Raw genomic sequence first — 18,287 nt, 5'->3', positions numbered from 1 at the left:
TTTAAGGTATTGTAAAGTCACTTGTAAAAGCAAGTCACAGGCAGAAGAAACACTGCACAGCAACACTGCCGCATCCCAAGCTGTGCAATTATGAAACTGCTTCTGAAAACCGTTCTTTGTCAAACAAAAAGCTAGTTGACCCTAATTAAGAAATCCTTCCCCAAACTTGTGCAAATGTAAGATAACCTGTTACCTCAAGTAGGAAGCTATACAACCAAAGGAACTGAGAAGATCTACTCCAAATATCTTACTGATTTCCTTATTAAGGAGTAAATTAAGTACCAACAGCCAATACATTATACCATCTCAGAGAAAGTTTTCTATTTGAGTTTTCTGGCAGCAAACGCTGAGGTACAAAGAGCAATACCAATCTTATTTTTCACATATGCTTTCCTACAGATTCCTGTTCAACAGGAATAAAAGAAAGCTGAGAGTTCACCTTCTTTCAAGGGGGAGAAAAAAAAATCAGAGATGGGTCTGAGATCCATCCTACAATAGCTCGTCTCTCCCATGAAAGGTAACATTTTTGTTAAAACCTGTAAGTGTATCACGTTCTCACTCACCTCAGACAAAAAGTAAAACCAGGAGTGATCGAAGATAGGAGGTGGGATGCGGGAGTTTGTGTCTGCAATCTTCTTGATCTGGTAGGGCAGGCGCAGTACCATCTCTGTCAGGAGCTGAGTGTAGGCCTCGAAAACATCTGCAGCATGACCCTAAAAGCAAAAGCAAGCCATCAGGATCTGGCATTTCTGATTTTCTAAAAAGCAAAGCTTTTCTGCACCTTTGCAGCCAGAATAACGGTTCCCAACTGATAAATAAAAATAAGTCGACAAACCTGCACGAGGACTCTAACAAGATGGTAACTATTAGGATGATGTAAGCTAGTAGTAATAAGGCATTTTAATATATAAGCTTTCAACTTAGGAGACACTCTTACATTTAACTAGGCTTTTTTTCACTGCACCTATGCATATACCAAAGCCCCCCTGACTCCAGCAGAACCTTAGCATAAAAACACCACAGAAACTGAACAGCCTAGGATTTAGTGTGGAAATCCCCATCAACTGCTCCAATAAGTAGCGGTGGTTCGGAAATTCTGCCTGCCAAGCAAAAAGAGTCCCACGATGGAGTAGCTTCCCTCCAGGAAGATTAACACTTCAACCAGAAACAGTGACAGCAGCTCCACAGAACTGCCTGGTTTAGGAGTGCATTGATGGATATAGGGAGCCGGGCTGCTCAGAGAACTCTGAGCAATCCTAGTTGTAACTATGCACTAAGGGAACGGATTTTAATTGCACTACTAAGGGAAAACCAGTTCTGCAAAGATGTTTTTACTTGCTTCTGTGCAGCAGCCTTTCAATGCAGGTCGTGTAAAGCTAACAGCATAGGGTAGGACTCACCTTCACATATTGGCGGAGGAAAAAAGGGCTCATGTCAGGTGGAGAAGAAGTGGTGTGAGGTTTCAGGAGCTGGCTGGTGGCTACAGGCTCCTCGTCATTCTGCTGGCTTTTCCAGTACTCCAGCAAAGACTTCAGCACATGCAGACAGTAGTCAACAGCACCAGAGCTCAACAACGCAGCAGCAGTAGCACTAGAGATGAGGGAGGAAGACTGAACGAAAGAAAACAGGGATTACTAAAGCACCTGAGAACCACCGTGTTGGAAGGGCAGGGGAAGCTGTGAGAATCAGACGGCAGTTGCTGACAGTATGGATAAGAGAGCAGGTTTTTATGAAACTTTACAGGCAGCTTTTAAGTTTGGGGTTTGTTTGGGGTTGAGGTTTTTGGTTTTTTGTGTTTATGAAAAGCAACTCAAATATTTACAGAGACTCTTTTGAACAAGCGCTTAGTAAAGGAAAACAAATAAAATCTCCTCTTAAGTCTAATCTCCCCTCGACACATGTGCCAGAGGCCACTCTGCTATGGATTAGACGACTAGGGCTCTTTTTCCCCCCTTCTTCCCCCCCCACCCCCCCTCTTTTTTTTTAAGTTGGGATTTCTATTTGTTTATCTGGGATTTGGCCAGCTGGGGGTGAATTCTGGTAGAGAAAGAGTCCCTGTTGCAGATGCCACTCAGTGGCTCTGCTCCACCCAGGTATTGCTCCACCTGCATTCTGCAAGACGATGAGCTTTGATTTCTGTGGGAAGCTCAAGTGAATAACAAAGGCTGGAGAAAAAGCTACTGTAAATAAAACTATTAAAGCAGCCCTGTAAATCCAAACAAACCCCACAGCTCATAAGCTCATTAAAATTTGATGCAGTTCAGACTAAATTTTTTAACCTCTATGCTTTTTTATTAATCTCCTTCCCACCACACATACTGCTTTTTATGCCTTATTACTGTACCTTTTAGCAACAAATATCTAAGGAATCCTCTTAGCGACTTTTACGTTGACACAGCAGCATATTGCCTTCCAATAATCACATTACAAATCCTCTTTAACCCCTTCAGCACTGGTAAGATGCAAGGAAAAAATCTGCTAGACCGTTTTAAATAACATCATTAATGTGCTGCCCTTAGCTCAGTCAGAAACCGTGTACAAAACAAGTGAATCCATTTGTCTTTACATGTTGGTTTCCTCCATTCTGAGTTTCAGCAAAGATCTTTTTTCACAGGAATCAAGTAACACTACAGATTCCTCATAAATTTTTTCCAAAGCACTTTTAACTGTTTTTCAGTTTTAGACCAGCTGTTTCAGTTAGCAGCTTTTAGACCACCTCTGATGAACAAAAGCCCCACAACCACATCATCCCTCTGCCAAAGCAATTTGAAGAACGTACCTCACAAATGGAAGACTTGGATCCTGACTTAGTTCTGGACATGAACACGCTAAGCAGCCTCATTACCACCAAGTGCACTTCATTCACAGGAGAACGTTCATTTTTCTTAGACACATCCTGCAAGGAGAGAGCTTGCTTACTTACAGAGGTGAGCCCAATGTCCTAAGCATCTAAATTTCAGTGCTCTGATCCTCATGAGAGCATTTCAAATTTCAGCTCAAGCAGCAATACTAAAAAGCAGCACAAATTCCTCAATATAAGGACAGACGGTGGCCCGGACGTCAAAGAACAGTCTTACACAAGTGAGAAGCTATATATGTCAATTGGGCATCACTGGTTATGTCTGTTTTAAGAGTTTAATTCAAGGGACACAAATTTTCATGCTCGCTTGTGGATGCCAGAACCAGGAAACAGTGAGAGTTACACTCATGTAATTTTCTACCTTAAGTGAAGCGAGCCAAGAGAAATAAACTGCCTGAACACATCCATACAGCATCGTGTTTCTATGAGTCCTATGCATCTAAGTCCTCCACGGAAAGAAACCCTGTCTAGAAGGAGCAAATCGAGAGTGTGTGCACATACTACAGCTTACCTTTTTGTCCATGCACAGTTCTGCAATCAGCTGGGACAGGAGGTTATCTAAAGCTCCCTTATCTTTCTCATCATCTCCATCTAGGTCTGTTGTGAGCATCAGAATAACCTGGGAATAGAAGTCAAGAGAATTAATAGAAGGCAGGTTCCATGTTTCAAGATAAATACAGATTATCTTTCACAAAACATTGCAGACTTTATCTTGATTAATCTATGTTCTTTCCCCAATTCTGCCTGCACCATCACACCCTAGTATGAACATTCAGTATAAACTCAAAAACCATCCCGAACACATGTGAGTTCAAGGATTTTAGCCCTTAGGCTCATCAGCCAACTGCAATGCCACACTGAGAAAGGGCACAAGTCTAGCAAAAGCCTATGGGTAAGGAATGCTGTGCAACAGATCAAACGCTTTAGAGATGGACTCACATACTGTGACTAGGCAGGAAAGAGAAAGGAAAAAGCATGTGCAAATAAAAACCCAGCAGCAGTAGCAGCGATTAACTGTTTGATTAAGGCTTAACTCCTGAGCCCTCCTCACTTACCTGCATATAAGGAATGGCCCGGACTCCTCCAACATTCCTCAGCTGAGGTAAGTTTTGCAGCAGCCTCTCCAGCAACATCAGTCGGACCATGTGGAGCCTGGGAAGTCAGAAGCCAGGAATCAGACAGGAAGCACTCCAGACACATCACAAGAAAAATTAGACTCAGCAGGATCACCAACAGAGCACTGTGATTTACCACAGAAGTTCAGAGCACAAGGAAATCCTAAGGTCATCAAATCTGCAGACAGGAGTGGACTCCCTCAGACCTCACAGGCAAGCAACGTCAAAGATGCAAAGCAACTCTGACAATGGATGTAATTATTCCCTTCAGAACTACACTGCCTAGCATGATGACCTGCAGAATTCAACTCTCCAGAAACAGATACTACAAATCAGTTCCAAACTACACTGTACAAATGACTGAGCATCTGTTCCCACAGAATGAAAAACTGCAGATCTTTCCCAACGTGCTTAGCACTTGTGCACACAGTTTTTTCCTAATGCTAAATGTCACAAGCTTCCAAGCTGTAGATTTTAGTGATTCCTCTGTTGACTAGACTCAAGCAGGATTTCTTCATCACTTCGTACAGGCAGCAGTCTTGTGGGACACGTGTTAGGTCTGAATAACACGTTACATGGTGAATGCACAGAGGGAGGCATTCTGCAATGGGAATTTGCTGTAGTCTACTTTTCTGACTTTCGATTTTTATTATCCAACAGAGTCACAAATCGTGCCCCATGAATTTCAGCGCCAATAGTCCACTCCTCTATGAACAACAACGCTGCAGACCAGACGTGCTATTCTTGGAGAGGAAAACAAAGCCCCTTGCCTGTTGCTGGTGTGGACGTCTCCCTCTGCCTCCCCTTCCCCTTCTGAACCATCTCCCTCTTGCTGGCCTGTGGTAGTGCTGATAGCTCCTGTGCTTGAGCTGACGCTGCCTGGTCCCGCAGGGTGGCCCTCAGCTGTCGTGTCCCCATAGGCACTGCTACGGCCAGACACTGAAGAAGCAAATTAAAAAAAAAAAAAAAAAAGGAAAAGATGATGTGAGTACAACTGAACAAGCCTCTCGCTTGCTTCATAGCAACCGATGCAGCTGAACTATGCTTTGGAATTATGGTTCTAAGGAGATAACCATTGGTTATCTTCATAAGGCGGGAAGAGTCATTTCTGCAGATGCAACTTAACACCACTAGCATTCCTCTGTTTGCCAGCCTCATCTTTGTGGCCCAAATGGAACTGGTTCTGCAGCAGTAATTTAAACCGAGTCTGAAGAAGTGTGGATGGGCAGCACAGATATAATTTATTTTTGTAAAAGTCTGTGATTATTCTACCTGGATATCAGTCCCAAGCAAAAAAAGAGAGAAATTAATTCTATCCCATCCAAATTTATCCAGCAGTATAGTGAATTCTTTCAGTCTTGCTCTAGGCTACTGCATTCTGTTATTACAGGCCAGCAAACACTACTGCAGATTCCATGCCTCTAGAGAGCTACAAAAAGTGAGCAAATACCCAGCCTGTACAGCACTTTAGCGGTAACCAAAAAATGATGCATGGCATCGTCTATTTGGAACTGAGATCTCCTCTTCGCCACAGATTTACCCAACCCCTCTCACTCTGGTAAAGTGTGAGAAACCAGATGTAGAGACACTAGCACAGCAAGAGATACTTACCACTGTGCTCACCAGCTACGGAGTCCACTGCGCTGCCACCGCTCTCAGAGCCCACGCTCCCACCATGGTCTGCAGGTGAAGTCCGAAGAGTTGAGCCGTCTGTTGCAGCTGTGCTGCCTTCATCATCAGACGCTGGAGCTAAGAGAATAAAGAGAGCTGTTACAAGTAAAAACACTGCCTTGATATAACTTCAAAAGACGCACATGACACGAAAGAATATTTGTCTTTGGATTTTGTGTCAATTTTCAACTACAAATTGAAAGGGAACTTAGAAGAACGTTTAAGCCCCTAAAAGCAGTGGAGGGGAGATATCCTGAGAGGGAAACCTTCTCATAAAATAGATAATCATGCAAGTTACTTGAAAAACAATGTCTGGTTGTTTACAAATGCAAAGAAAATACAGTATTATGGTTTATTTTGTCTGCTTTAAGGAGAGGAAATAACTTCCTCAGAAGCCTACAATGAAAGTTCATCAAAGCAGGAAAAGGCCATAAATATGCTATCAAAAATACATGAAGCCAATAGTAATAACTGGTTCTTCAAAACCATATTTAGAAACAAATTTTAAGTCATTATTTAGGTCAAAATCAAAAAAGCTTGATTCCTCGCAGTGAACAGTTACCTGATGCTGTTGTATCTGAGAGCGTTCCGGCATCAAGAGAAGAAGAGCTGGGTGCTTGGCCAGACAGTCCTAAGCTCTGAAGTCCAAGTGCACTACTGCTGCTCCCTGCAAGAAACAAACAAATTATGAGTATCTGTCTATGAAAGAATTATGTTAAGTCTGGCCTTCTCTGTACACTTCACACTTTTATTTTCTTTGCTCATATTCTATTCACATTTTTGACTGTCAATGATGCTTACATCTTACCTTGCTGATCTTGTTGCAGGCTCAGGGCAATGGCCAATTCCACCATTGTTTCATCATCTGCATCTGGAGGAATATCCAGCATAGGAGGGAATCCCTCTGCTCCAGCCAGAAGAGCCTCCAGGGGAGAAGGGTTCCCATTATTCACATTTTCAGAAGTCTCCAGAACCATAGATTCAGACTATGGAGAGGAAACACAGTGAGAGCTTTCACCAAACCACCACCAGGTAACGGAGCACTGCAAACTGATTCATCGTAACTAAATTAAACTCAAGTACCTAACGTACTGAAAAGGCTCCAAAGAGAAGCACTTTGTGCTTACCACCATCTCGAAGTCCCCATGATCAACTTCACTTTGCTCCTGGCTTTCTTGTCGGATATGCTCGCCATTTGCTATCCCAGAACTCTGCAGTTTGTCTTCTGCATCATCGTCGTCATCATCATCCTTATCTCCTGAGTTACAAGGGATTAATTCACAAATGTACTCACATCATCATGAACAAGGTAATTAATGCTGGGAAAAAAACCTAAGCTATCCTTGGTTTACCCTCAGTCACCACCAGATTCCATGACAACTACAATTCACATCAATGCTAAAAAAGTATCTCTTGCATGGAGATCTGATACCCTACTTTGTGTCTGCACACATCTTTACGACTGATTTGTAAGGACTTGAAAATATGTACAAAAATATTAAGACAGTTGGGATGATTACTACCCCCTAGATAAAATAATCACATTTCCCTATCGCTGAAAGGGGAATATCTCAGAGACACCTCCTCTTTGAATCCCAGAATATCCAACAAGAGGTGAACGTTTATTAACAAAAAAAAAGGAGCGGGAGTTAGGGTGCAAGACAGAGCAAAAGAAAGGAGGAAGACTGGGTTTAGTCTTTTTTAGTCCCAATTTATAAGACCACTTCATTCTCCTGTCTCTTCTGACAAATAAAGTAGGTCATGTTCATTTAAAGGCAAAGATGGATGGATCTTGCATACCCATAGGAGTATTGCTCCGAGGGGAGGATGGCAAGGTGACGTGTCTCCGCTTGTTCCTTGGTCTCAGCACTCTGATCAAAGCTTGTTTGCAAGAAAAGCTCACTGCAGGATCCTAGAGGGTGAATAGTTAATCATTAAATTTTTAAGCTCTAAGTGCTTATTCACAGTATTTGGAAAGATAGCTAAAAATACACTTATGACTCTCTGTTGGTCATGATTCACGTAAGACATACGTCACTGCCTAACTTCTAAACTCCCTGTTTCCCCCAGCAGCCATAAAGCAATACTTATCGTTCCACATGCAGCACATGACAAACATTACTAAAACACAAGGAGAGAGAAATTTCTCCTTCCTTCACTTCTGGCTGTACAGTTTTGAATGCATGCCTCTCTTTTGTATGTGCACTACGTATTATCATTCTACCTGTATTTAATTTTCTTCATGTTATAGAATCATAGAATCATTTAGGTTGGAAAAGACCTTTAAGGTCATGAGTCCAACCGTTAACCTAACACTGCCAAGTCCCACTAAACCACATCCCTAAGTGACGCATCTACACGTCTTTTAAATCCCTCTAGGGATGCGGACTCAACCACTTTCCTGGGTAGCCTGTTCCAGTGCTTGACAACCCTTTTTGTGAAGAAATTTTTCCTAATATCCGATCTAAAACTCTCCTGGTGCAGTGTTACAGGCTGAAGAAGAGCAGAGCAAGAATATATACCGGGCAAAGTAACATCTGCATGTAGATCTTGGATGCTGTATGGATACAATCCAGTTCACACGTGCAATATCCATGGATAATATCCACCAAAGCATTGACTGTGGCTTCAACGTGAGTGAGACCTAAGGAGGAATGAAAGTAGGACTGTAATCAGCTATCTTTCATTTCAGCACAGTGAGACACTGCAGGAAGCATCTTTTGCTTGTAGACTTCAAGGCACAACGTTAGCACCACAAATAGATTGAAATTTCCATCCAAAATGAGCTTACACACCAGTCTCGTCTGCCTGATGGAATCCTGTGCACACCGTATACCAGCACAACTGAATATCCTCTAACACCATCCATGAAGTCAAATGTGAATAAATCAATCATCAGTCCCTTTTTACTAGCACAACACACATACTTCCGAATAGAAGTATTACAGCAGAATTTGCAGATATACCTTAGAAAGCACGCGTTGCATCATTAGCATCTTAAGCATAGTTTGGAACAAGTAATTTTCTCTGTTTACAAGCTTAAAATAGGATCCTTCACAATACAATAGCAAATAAAGACCTAGCACACCTGGCAGGCAGGCAGGGGCAAGGAAGGCGTTTTTGGGTTTTGATGCATGTAGCTTCCAGAAGTGGTTAACCAGCTGGGTAATAAATGTGCAGCCATCTCCTTCAGCGTGTTTCTGGGCCTCTTGCCCTTCTTCACTCTCTGTACAGATTAAAAACCAGTTGTCAGGTATGGGAAGCATTAATAAGCAGGGTAACACCAAGTTTATTTGAAATGGCTTTTGTTAGAGGCTCTGATGTCCTCATCACAAGGACTATTGCACACCTAACAAATGTGTCAAATACAGTCCCTGTCTCACCGAACAAGATACCCCAAGACACCTTCAATTATCACCACAGAAAGCTGAAGACAATTACAGACTTATCTATTTACCTGTTTCCAACTGTGGCAGCTTTGATTCAGTATAGTGGACCAGATTGTTGGGTCTCATAATAGCAATGGATCGAGCAGTGATGACCAGCCTCTGAAATACTTCAGGATCAAGGTCCTTTCCTTCTTTGGTTGAGGAACTCAAATACTGAATGGCTTTACTTAGCAACGCTTGATCCTGTAAAGTGAAAGATAACATAGGCAAAGAAAAACAACAGACAGCAGCACAACAAAGCAACTGAAGTACAATGCAGGACAGATCCTGGGGAAACATGGCATTCTTGGCCAATGCCATCCAGGAAGGACAACTAATATCACAAAGTCACCCTGTAACAAAAGAAATCTGGCTCAAGAATTGGTTTTCACATTTGCTTCCCCTTGGGCACAAATGCGGATGGAAAGACCAGTGTAAAAACATAATTACTCCAGTAGTTAGCAAAGGCTATCTGCAGGCATCTGTGCACTGACTGCAATTACGCTAGCACACAGTCTAACCACTACGTACTCTGGTACTTCCCTATCACCCTAAGCCAGATACCTGTGGAAACCAAAACCAGAGCTACAGACACAGCTTGCAAACAAACTTTGTGTGTTTTGAGATCCTTATTTCTCTAGATTAACTGACATTATTTCCCACCAAAATCTTCAAAAAGCATTTTAAGTAGTGAAGTTCTGATGAAACGCCAAAGCCAGCAAGGCAGGCAGCAGGAGCTGCTAAAGGAAAATTAGCCAGCAGGTTTACGCTGCATGGAGGAAGGGCTTTCTAGGGGCATGTTGCACTGGCAAGTTAGAGGAGATATCGAAATCCTTGCACCATGTTACCTTGTGGTTGTGGTAAGCTGAGCGGCTGGTGTGCAAGCTAGCCAAGAGGCTCTTGGTTTGCTGCTGGACGCTGGAAGGAGCTGGCATAGACAGCAGCATAGTAGCCAGTTCCTGAGCTGCCACCTTATTCTTCTCCTGCTCCCAAGAACAGACAAAAAACATTCTTCAGTACATTTACTATTAAGGTGATGAACGAGTCTGATTTCTCAGCGTACCTGCAGCTCCCTCCCCTCCCTGCACTGTGCATGCAAGCTTCTGCCTTCCTTTAACACCGTTTTGATAGCCTCCTCAATTTATTATTTGACATTTAAGGAACATTTCACACATCTACATCAGAAAAGTCCTTTTGAGATTTATGGGCTTCTACCCTGCTGTTTTTGTAAACGAGGTCACTCTACAGCACAAAAATCCCACCAGCGATAAATGCAAATGCCAATTGTCATTCTAAACTAGTTTCAAATGCTTTTCGCTAAGTCAACTTTCAGATCAGTGCTCTAAGCAAAACGGATGCGGCTCTCTTCCGTATCAGGCCCCCAGGGCTGCAGGAGGTGCTGCTGATCTTGCCCCTCCTCCCCATCTCTGAAAGCTCAAGAATGTATTCAGAAAGTTACTTGCCTTCTCGTTGACTGGTCCTACAGCAAAGCAGCTTTCCAGTGCTTCTAAAGAACTCACTACTAGCCTGAAGGGAGAAAGGAAAGCAGGCTTGAGTACAGCAACCCTTCTCTCTCCTTAGCACTTTGCTTTATGCGGGCTACAGTCATGAGTAGCTCAGAGACAGCTAACGAATGCCAAGTACAAAATCAAAGCATGATAAAACCTGCCACAGGCACCATGCATATCATTTCATTGTGTTACAGACCAGAGTTAAACCTGGCTCACGCTCACAGACAAACTTAGGACTGCTTTAATAATCCACAGCTGAAAGACAGGGGCTTTTCTCTACCAAAGAGGATAAAACATTTCCTTACGCAGCCTGCAGCAGGGATAACTTGGATTGTCTTGACAGTACCAATTCACCATGGCCCACAGACGTACATATGACTGCAGATCAAGGGTTGGTATGACACATGGGAAAAAGCGTAACCGACTTTTCTAAGGGAGCAAGATTCTACTCGCTTGCTATTTTCACACAGGTTGCTCTTTCCAATTTGGAGTTTCAGCTACAATACTCCAGAGGAAAATTAACTTGGAGCACTGGGTACGACCCAAATGACAGATGCTGAAGTCCAAACTTTTGACAGTGGTAAGGCAGGCTAGTAAAATACTTGCCCCAAGGGAAAAACCTTAGTTACAACTTGCGGCAAAGTGCTGAATCTCCCTTGCAGCACCACTTCATGCCTTGCGGCAGAACTACCTGACATGCCATCTGAGACACCAGAAGGAGCAATGCAAGAATACAGGAAAAAGGAGGGAAAAGATAGCATTAAGGGGAGAAATAACAGGGTAGGATTGGATACGAGGTAGAAGAAACAACAATCATCTGTTTTGGTGGTGATAAATAACATTACATTCCCCTACCCACAGCCACCCTCCATAAAGCTAGTAGGGGAATATAAGTGGGATAAAAAGACGCAAGGAGGGAACAAAGCAAAAAGAAGAGTCTGTCAAACAAGCAACAGTTATACTGTATACAGCAAAAATCTGCAAACCACCTCATCTTTACATTTCGCTAAACCAGCTGCCATGCAATGACCAGAATGTAAAGAAGCAAATGTCACTTGAAAAACAAAAAAAACAGTCAACAAAAGCCACATCATGTGTTCTGTCTCTCTGACACACACTCATTCGTGCAGAGAAAAGGATGGCATACTAACCGGTCCAGGGTGGTTAGGGACTCAGTTTCAGAACTTTGGGGGAGCAAAGAAAAAGGAAAAAAAAATAAAAATGTGTAAAGCTCACAGAAAAACTCCCTAGAACACATTCTAAGCAAAAGGCAAATTAAATGGGGAAATCAGGAAGCCGGGACAGCGCTACATACAGTAAATCTAAGCACGGTTCTTCCTATCTGGGCAGCAGACACTTGCCTAATAGCAAAACAAATAAAGGAGACCCAGGCTACCTAGCACAGAGCAGCCAAGCACACTGCTTAAAGCATCACTGAAGGTTAAATCTGAAGTACAGACACCAAACTTCTGATAGGAAAGCTGCCTCTCGCCTGCCATTTGTTGTTCCTACTCAAGAGGCCCTTTATAAGGTCACCATGCTGCATCCTGTAGCACGTAAGTAAAAAGAATAGGTTTTTTTGATTCTGAGTTTTTAGGATTTAATCCCACTGCTTTGGAAAACCAGAAAGCATGTCTGTGCAGAGAGGGACATCTTGTGGAGATGTCACAGCAGAGGAGGCAAGAAAAGAGAAAATAAGCACAGGAAAAAAATCGCATGAACTATTAGACAAAATATTAAAAGATGGTCAAACAGGTCCATCAGCTGGATGTAACTGCCACTTCCAACCCTGAACCTGAGCACTTCAGTAAGACAAAATTAACTCACAGTCAAGCAGTGTATCCCTTAAAATGCTCATTTTCCAGCAGCGCTAGTTCCTCTCTGATCTGTTTCCCTCCTATCCTTGCTAGCTTGTCAGACGGGCTACAACCCTTATGGCACAGACTCTATGAGCTCAGCGAAAGAAGATGGGGTGGATATGAAAAAACAATGTTCTCTTTATTCTGCTAAATATATGCCCAGCTCACCCTTGTGCTTTGACTCTCAGTAGGGATATGAGGGGGAAAAAAACCTAACACTTTCTCCACCACGGTAGTTACACCTGAGACATACGGGCTACAAGGTAAGTCGGTGGGAACCACTCGCCTAAAGCAAGGTCACACACAAAGTCCTCCTCAAGACTGAACTTAACTTCAGAGAGGCCTAACCTTTGAGAGCTCTAGAGAATGAAAAAGGGCCAGCTTGAAATGAGAAAACATACCAAGAAGGCAGAAATCTCTTCTAGCTCTTCAAGACTACTGAAGTTACAAATGAACGTCGCAAAATGAAGCATGCACACAGATCTACCCATCTACTCCACCAGATAAATCAAGAGTGAGCACAAAGTCCTGCTTGGAAGATAATCACCGACTTTTCAGTTGTTTTGTATGGCGGTGAGAACAACTCACTAAACTCCCTTAAGTTCTCCCAGTTAATAAAGGCACACAAGTGTACCTAGGTCCCCTCTAGAGCAACTACCCGTTTTCAAGGAGAAAAAGAGATGGACTGCAGAGATACCTTTCCAGGACAGTCCCACTGGCAGCAGCAGGGGTAGCTGACTCCGTGTCTCCAGTGCCATTCCCTTGATTCAGGTTTGGAGGACAAACGTTGCTCACTGAAGCAGATGGGAAATCTTCGGGGGGCTCATCGGGCCATCCAAACTGTTCTTTGGTTTTGCCATAAATTTTTATGGAATCCATCATTGTGACTCCAGCAGGATCCACAGAAGCCCCAACTGCAGCGATGAGAGAAACTTCTTTAAAACTAACAAAATAGTTTATTTTGAATACAAACAAGCATAGCCTCATAAGGTTGGGACAGCAATTATACTGCATCATTAATATACACCCACTCTGGCAGTTTCACCTCCTTTTCAAGGCACTTTATTACCTCAACACAAAATTATTGAGCTGAGCTATTGCGCGTTCATCCGCTGCAGCAAGAAACCAGGCCATAAATAAAGCTATTAAATGTTCAGGATCCGCCCCTCAAACTGTTTCTGTAGTCAGGTCAAACGAACAGATTATGGAAACCCTCCCTACTAAGAGGTGAAGCAGAGAGGCTTCAACCCACCCAAGCAAAACCAACAGGTAGTTAAAGCAAACAATTAACAAAGACTTACTGAAGATGGTTAGTTTTTTGTCAGCCTGCAAGGCTTCCTCGCGAGTGAAAGGGAAATCAAACCAACGAGCCCTGGTCATGTTCAGCTGCATGGTGCGGCCAAAGATCTCCAAGTATGAGGGCGCTCTCTCTATCGCTTGCGTGCCAATCTGGATCCGCATGCCTGTCATCACCATCGTGCTGTTATTGTTCGTCACTTCAATGGTGAAACCCCCAGGCTGTGGAAGACAAATCACAGCTCAGAAAGGTGAGGTCAAAAATTCACTGCTAAGTTAAGAATCTGAAGTCTGTACAGAGGTGCCTCCAGTGTTTATCTAACACTACCTCAGGATTTGTACAGGGTCATTTGAACAACACGGACTTCCAAGAAAAGGTGTGCTATCAATCCAGACAATAATGTCACAATACCAGAAGCCTCAAATTGCCCCATTTACCTTTGTGTTGGCCACGTACATGCCAGTGGAATTGAGTCGGTGCTTTATCTGCTGAGCATTGTAAACCTGCAGCAGGTCATTGCCTCCAAACTCCACATCTGTGAGTTGCTGGTTGTGTTCAAAGAAGTCAATAGGGAAGTTCACTTGGCTGGATGTGCGAGTTGCTAAATGGGAAGAGAGACAAAATACACTGTAAACAGGCAAAGCTATGGTAAAAAGCTGCAGAATGAGCCTGTCTCCTTTGGAAATGCCCACGTGAGCCAGATAGCTACGTATTTCTATATACATCTATGGAAACATTTTACCTAGACTTGGTCAGTACTTAGCCCTGAGGTTAATGGTAACTGTCAGACGTGAACGTGTGAAGTATCTATACAATACTGATCAACCTTTGCATCTGCATTTGCCACTGCTACTTTGCACAAGGTACGTATGAGAAATCCCTTACTAATAGCAGCTGCCTTGCGCTTGCGAACTGGCTTCATGATGCTGATGACGCTGCTAGGTTGGAGAGAGGGCTGGAGCCAGTAGGAGGTATTCTCTACATTGGCCATGTAGATCCTCAGGCTGCCGTCTTCACACAGGAGGATCATAGTTGTTCTCTGCTGCTCGTTGCAGGCTGTGTGACGGATGGCCACCATGTCCTGAATCTGCAAAGGTGAGCAATGCAAGTCAAGGACAGGACCTGGCAACTGCTGCTTGAAGAAACAAACTCTTTGCATTGGAAAAGCTGCAAAAACTAGAGATCTTGTTGATGGAGCAACAATAAAGCACACTGGAAGGGCCAAAAATACAGGAACTATGACTAACCTTTGCTTTGGCTGGCAAGGTTTTAATCTCCTGGATGAGAAAGGTGTCCGGCTTCACCATCACCACCAGTGGGACACCCGTGGTTTGCTGAACACAGCACACCAAGCCAGGATGGTTCATCACCTCAGACCACTGACATAGTGCCGGTGAAGTCTTACTCCCACCATTTGAACTGCAAGAGATGAAGGGCAGAATGACATTAATTTAAGAAGCAACAACAGGTGAAAACACACAAAATCCATCACCATTCAAATCAGTTAAAGCTTCGTCTTCAGCAGGAATTCAAAGCACTGCATTAATGAACACCCAGGAACATCAGTGCCCAGTTTATAGGTGAAAAACCCAAGACAGTCACTTGAGCGGGCAGAAGGCACAAGCATCCCACCTCACAGCCCTGATCTCTACCCCAAAAACTCAAAAGACAGTAACATTTTATGCCCAAAACCAAGGAAGTAATTTTAAAATAGCTTTCAGCTATCTTTTTATCTGAACAGATGCACAGTTCCATGTTTCGACACACCCACTGACACTAAGCAAAGGCCAATGCAGGAGAATCTGTGTGACACTGCTCACTGGAAAACAATAAAGCTGCAAAAAGACTAAGCTAAAATTAACTGGGGCTAGGGAGCTCTTGGAACCTGACCCTTCTACAGAGCCTAGTCACGACAGTAGCTTTGTGTCAGGCTAGTGAAGAGCCTGTGGCCTAAATGACCAGCTCTGGTTGTCAGAAGAGATGACAGAACAGCTTTTTTTCTTGCCACAGCCATAGCATAAGAGATTGGTTTCCCTCAAGGGAGTCTGAAAATAAGCCTTAATATGCACAATACACAAGGTCCACTGCAGTACTGGTGCCGAAAGGAAACAAAGGCTTCCTGCTCTGCAGCCTCCGCGAGGGTGGGTAATCCCATCGGTTCCAGCTGCTGCACCAGTAGCAGCTCTGCACTGTGCAGCAAAGCCGCTCTGAAGCCACCTTTCCCCTGTGAAATCCTAGTGGGAAGAAAAAAATGCATGCGTGCCCTGCTGCCGAAACTGCCGGCTTTGGTTTCAAATCATTCTGCAATTAAGGCAGAAGCAACATGAAAAGTAGCAAGAAATCATCAGTCAAAATGGGATCTTCAGCACAAGCTTTGGCCATACAGAGCTGGGATGTTAAGAATAATTAGTAATATTTAGTAACAACAAACAGAAATTAAAACTTCAGGGGAGCCTTCCACACAAGCCTCACCTCTTTATGTTAATTGGGAATAGCCGCTGTACTTCCAGATTGGCCCGGCTGATGGTGGCTGCAAAGGATTTGCCTTGGCAGTAACTGAAGAACAACATCTGTAGCACATGGGAGTAATACACGGACACACCTCCTCCTGCTACCTGGCCATTACTATCCTGTAGGATCAGAGAGAAACGACGACATTTAAGATAAACACACATCCTCCAAAACACTCTGTCAAGGCTTTTGAATTTCTCATGAGGGAATTATTCCAAAAGCCTCTCCCCTGCCCCCTCCCCACCAGTGAGAGAACGCAGCCCTAAACGATAATTTTCTAAGCTCAACTCCTTGGTGAACTCATCCATCAGATACTTCAAAGGCTTTTGAAGGGGATACTGAGATTGCATCCCCATGGGCCGTAGGTAGCGCCCTCGGCTACCGCATCTGTGTGCTTGAATGCTGTATGACAATCTCACATGGAGCACTCCCCATGTTCCCAGCTCATAAAAGAGCTTTCCTGAGGGCCTCCTTCTCATCTATTCCCCTGTTTTGGAGTAGGCTGGGGTAAAAACACTGAGTGAAATGTGGACAGGTTTTAAAAGTCATCCCCCCAAACTACAGAGCTGCTCTTGACCAGAAACAGAGGCTCGCTCCACCTCTGCAGCCCCAGCCACGGTCAGTAACTTTATCCATTCTGGTTAGTGCACCTTTGGAGTGCCTTGCTCCGAGAGCAGCACTGCTCTGAAGCCATCACCCTGCTGAGAAATCCTGCTGGGCATGACTTCAGAGCCAGCCATGGAAAACATGCTCCATTTTCTAGATGAAAGGATCAAGGGGTTTAATTTTCACCCCCACCCCCTTTCACTGCAAGGATATTTCTCTCTTTAGAGGAATGGCAAGCTCATTGATCTAGATCAGGGGGCTTAAAAGGAGGAAAAAAGAAGAGAAAAGAAAAAGAAAAAAGGGAAACTTCTGCCTTCTAATACAGAGAAGGCCACTGCAGCCGCTACAAGAAAGGGAAGTCACCAGTACCTTTAGGTCCTCATGATTGACTTCAAGCACATTGGTGACGTAGAATGGGCCATGCTGGGCACTGCTCGCCTCTTCCATGAGCTGCGTATAGATGTACCCAGCAGAGGACATGATCACTATTATGTTCTTCCCCTCCTCGTTAAAAAGGAAAGTGACATCCCTGATTTTGGAACTCGGTAGAAGGAAATAAAAAGTTGGACTCAAGGCATCTACAGAGAGATCGTAAATCTGTGGGAAGAATCAAGGAAATAATTAACTACTATGATACAAAACAGTGCAAATGGGCAAGAGTTGAGACAAGGGAATGCCTATTAGATGTTACAGTTAATTTTTTTGCTCTTTGGGTTCTTTGGTTTTGCTTTTTCTTATGACAATAGTAGCCAAACGCCATGAATTTTTATTTCCAGTTTATTTCTAATTAAGAATATTATTCTTCCACATGCAGCTCCACAGAGATGCAGACTCTAATGTCTGAAAGAAGACATATAATCAATGGCTTATGGCCAAACATACCTTCACAAAATCTGCAGTCACAATAGCAAGCTCTGTTTGAGATCCTGGCAGCCACACAGCTTTAATGATGAAATTTCCAGTGGCTAGTTGGGGATGAAGTACCAAATGATCAGAGACTGATCCAGAGCTGCTGAATGTCAACACGTGGCAGTCCTGGAGTAATGAAAAAAATTGGTCAAATATTAGAACAAAATGTTTATAAACATTTCAAGCCAAGAACAGAGTGAAAAGCCAGCATTCCTCTTAGCGTCAATAATGATTCACAGAGTAAGAATTTAAAATTCCTGCATTTAAGATGAATGACATGAAAGTTTGTAAAGAAAAAAAAAACCCCAAAAAACCAAACCCCAAATCAAAACCACAGAGCCCAGCTGTTTCTTAGCTAAAGAATAGATTTGTGGATTCTGCACTGTGAAAGCTGAATTTACATCTGGGAGAACACAAAAAAAGAGGAGTCCTGACTACAAAACACTAGCTGTTACAGACTAGTCCTAAAACACTAAGTTTCACATGACTAAACCTTGACTCCTGTCTTAAAGTAAAACTG

The 18,287-nt window shown here is 43.3% G+C and overlaps 1 protein-coding gene across 5 annotated transcripts in view; it reads right to left on the bottom strand.

The window, feature by feature from the left end:
* Window positions 1-18,287, bottom strand: part of UBR4 (ubiquitin protein ligase E3 component n-recognin 4) — a 77,674-nt gene that overhangs the window by 33,097 nt on the left and 26,290 nt on the right. Inside the window, exons 42-66 of one of the 5 annotated variants that reach the window (XM_075773563.1) lie at window positions 17,741-17,893; window positions 17,228-17,455; window positions 16,214-16,371; window positions 14,989-15,160; window positions 14,627-14,828; window positions 14,179-14,342; window positions 13,746-13,962; window positions 13,142-13,358; window positions 11,737-11,769; window positions 10,538-10,601; window positions 9,923-10,057; window positions 9,104-9,278; window positions 8,735-8,872; window positions 8,169-8,290; window positions 7,447-7,558; window positions 6,774-6,904; window positions 6,455-6,632; window positions 6,209-6,313; window positions 5,587-5,742; window positions 4,746-4,914; window positions 3,916-4,012; window positions 3,372-3,479; window positions 2,780-2,896; window positions 1,401-1,610; window positions 564-713 (exon numbers count right to left, since the gene is read on the bottom strand). In XM_075773563.1, coding sequence (XP_075629678.1) covers window positions 564-713; window positions 1,401-1,610; window positions 2,780-2,896; window positions 3,372-3,479; window positions 3,916-4,012; window positions 4,746-4,914; window positions 5,587-5,742; window positions 6,209-6,313; window positions 6,455-6,632; window positions 6,774-6,904; window positions 7,447-7,558; window positions 8,169-8,290; window positions 8,735-8,872; window positions 9,104-9,278; window positions 9,923-10,057; window positions 10,538-10,601; window positions 11,737-11,769; window positions 13,142-13,358; window positions 13,746-13,962; window positions 14,179-14,342; window positions 14,627-14,828; window positions 14,989-15,160; window positions 16,214-16,371; window positions 17,228-17,455; window positions 17,741-17,893 — 3,711 coding nt within the window. The remainder of the gene's footprint in view (window positions 1-563; window positions 714-1,400; window positions 1,611-2,779; window positions 2,897-3,371; window positions 3,480-3,915; window positions 4,013-4,745; window positions 4,915-5,586; window positions 5,743-6,208; window positions 6,314-6,454; window positions 6,633-6,773; window positions 6,905-7,446; window positions 7,559-8,168; window positions 8,291-8,734; window positions 8,873-9,103; window positions 9,279-9,922; window positions 10,058-10,537; window positions 10,602-11,736; window positions 11,770-13,141; window positions 13,359-13,745; window positions 13,963-14,178; window positions 14,343-14,626; window positions 14,829-14,988; window positions 15,161-16,213; window positions 16,372-17,227; window positions 17,456-17,740; window positions 17,894-18,287) is intronic. The other 4 variants (XM_075773564.1, XM_075773565.1, XM_075773566.1 and 1 more) reach the window with 4 other exon arrangements.

This window comes from Balearica regulorum, chromosome 21 (assembly GCF_011004875.1).
Source record: "Balearica regulorum gibbericeps isolate bBalReg1 chromosome 21, bBalReg1.pri, whole genome shotgun sequence".
Classification (NCBI taxonomy): domain Eukaryota; kingdom Metazoa; phylum Chordata; class Aves; order Gruiformes; family Gruidae; genus Balearica; species Balearica regulorum.
Note: the sequence above shows the minus strand (reverse complement) of the source record. Positions and strands in the feature narration are given on the sequence as shown.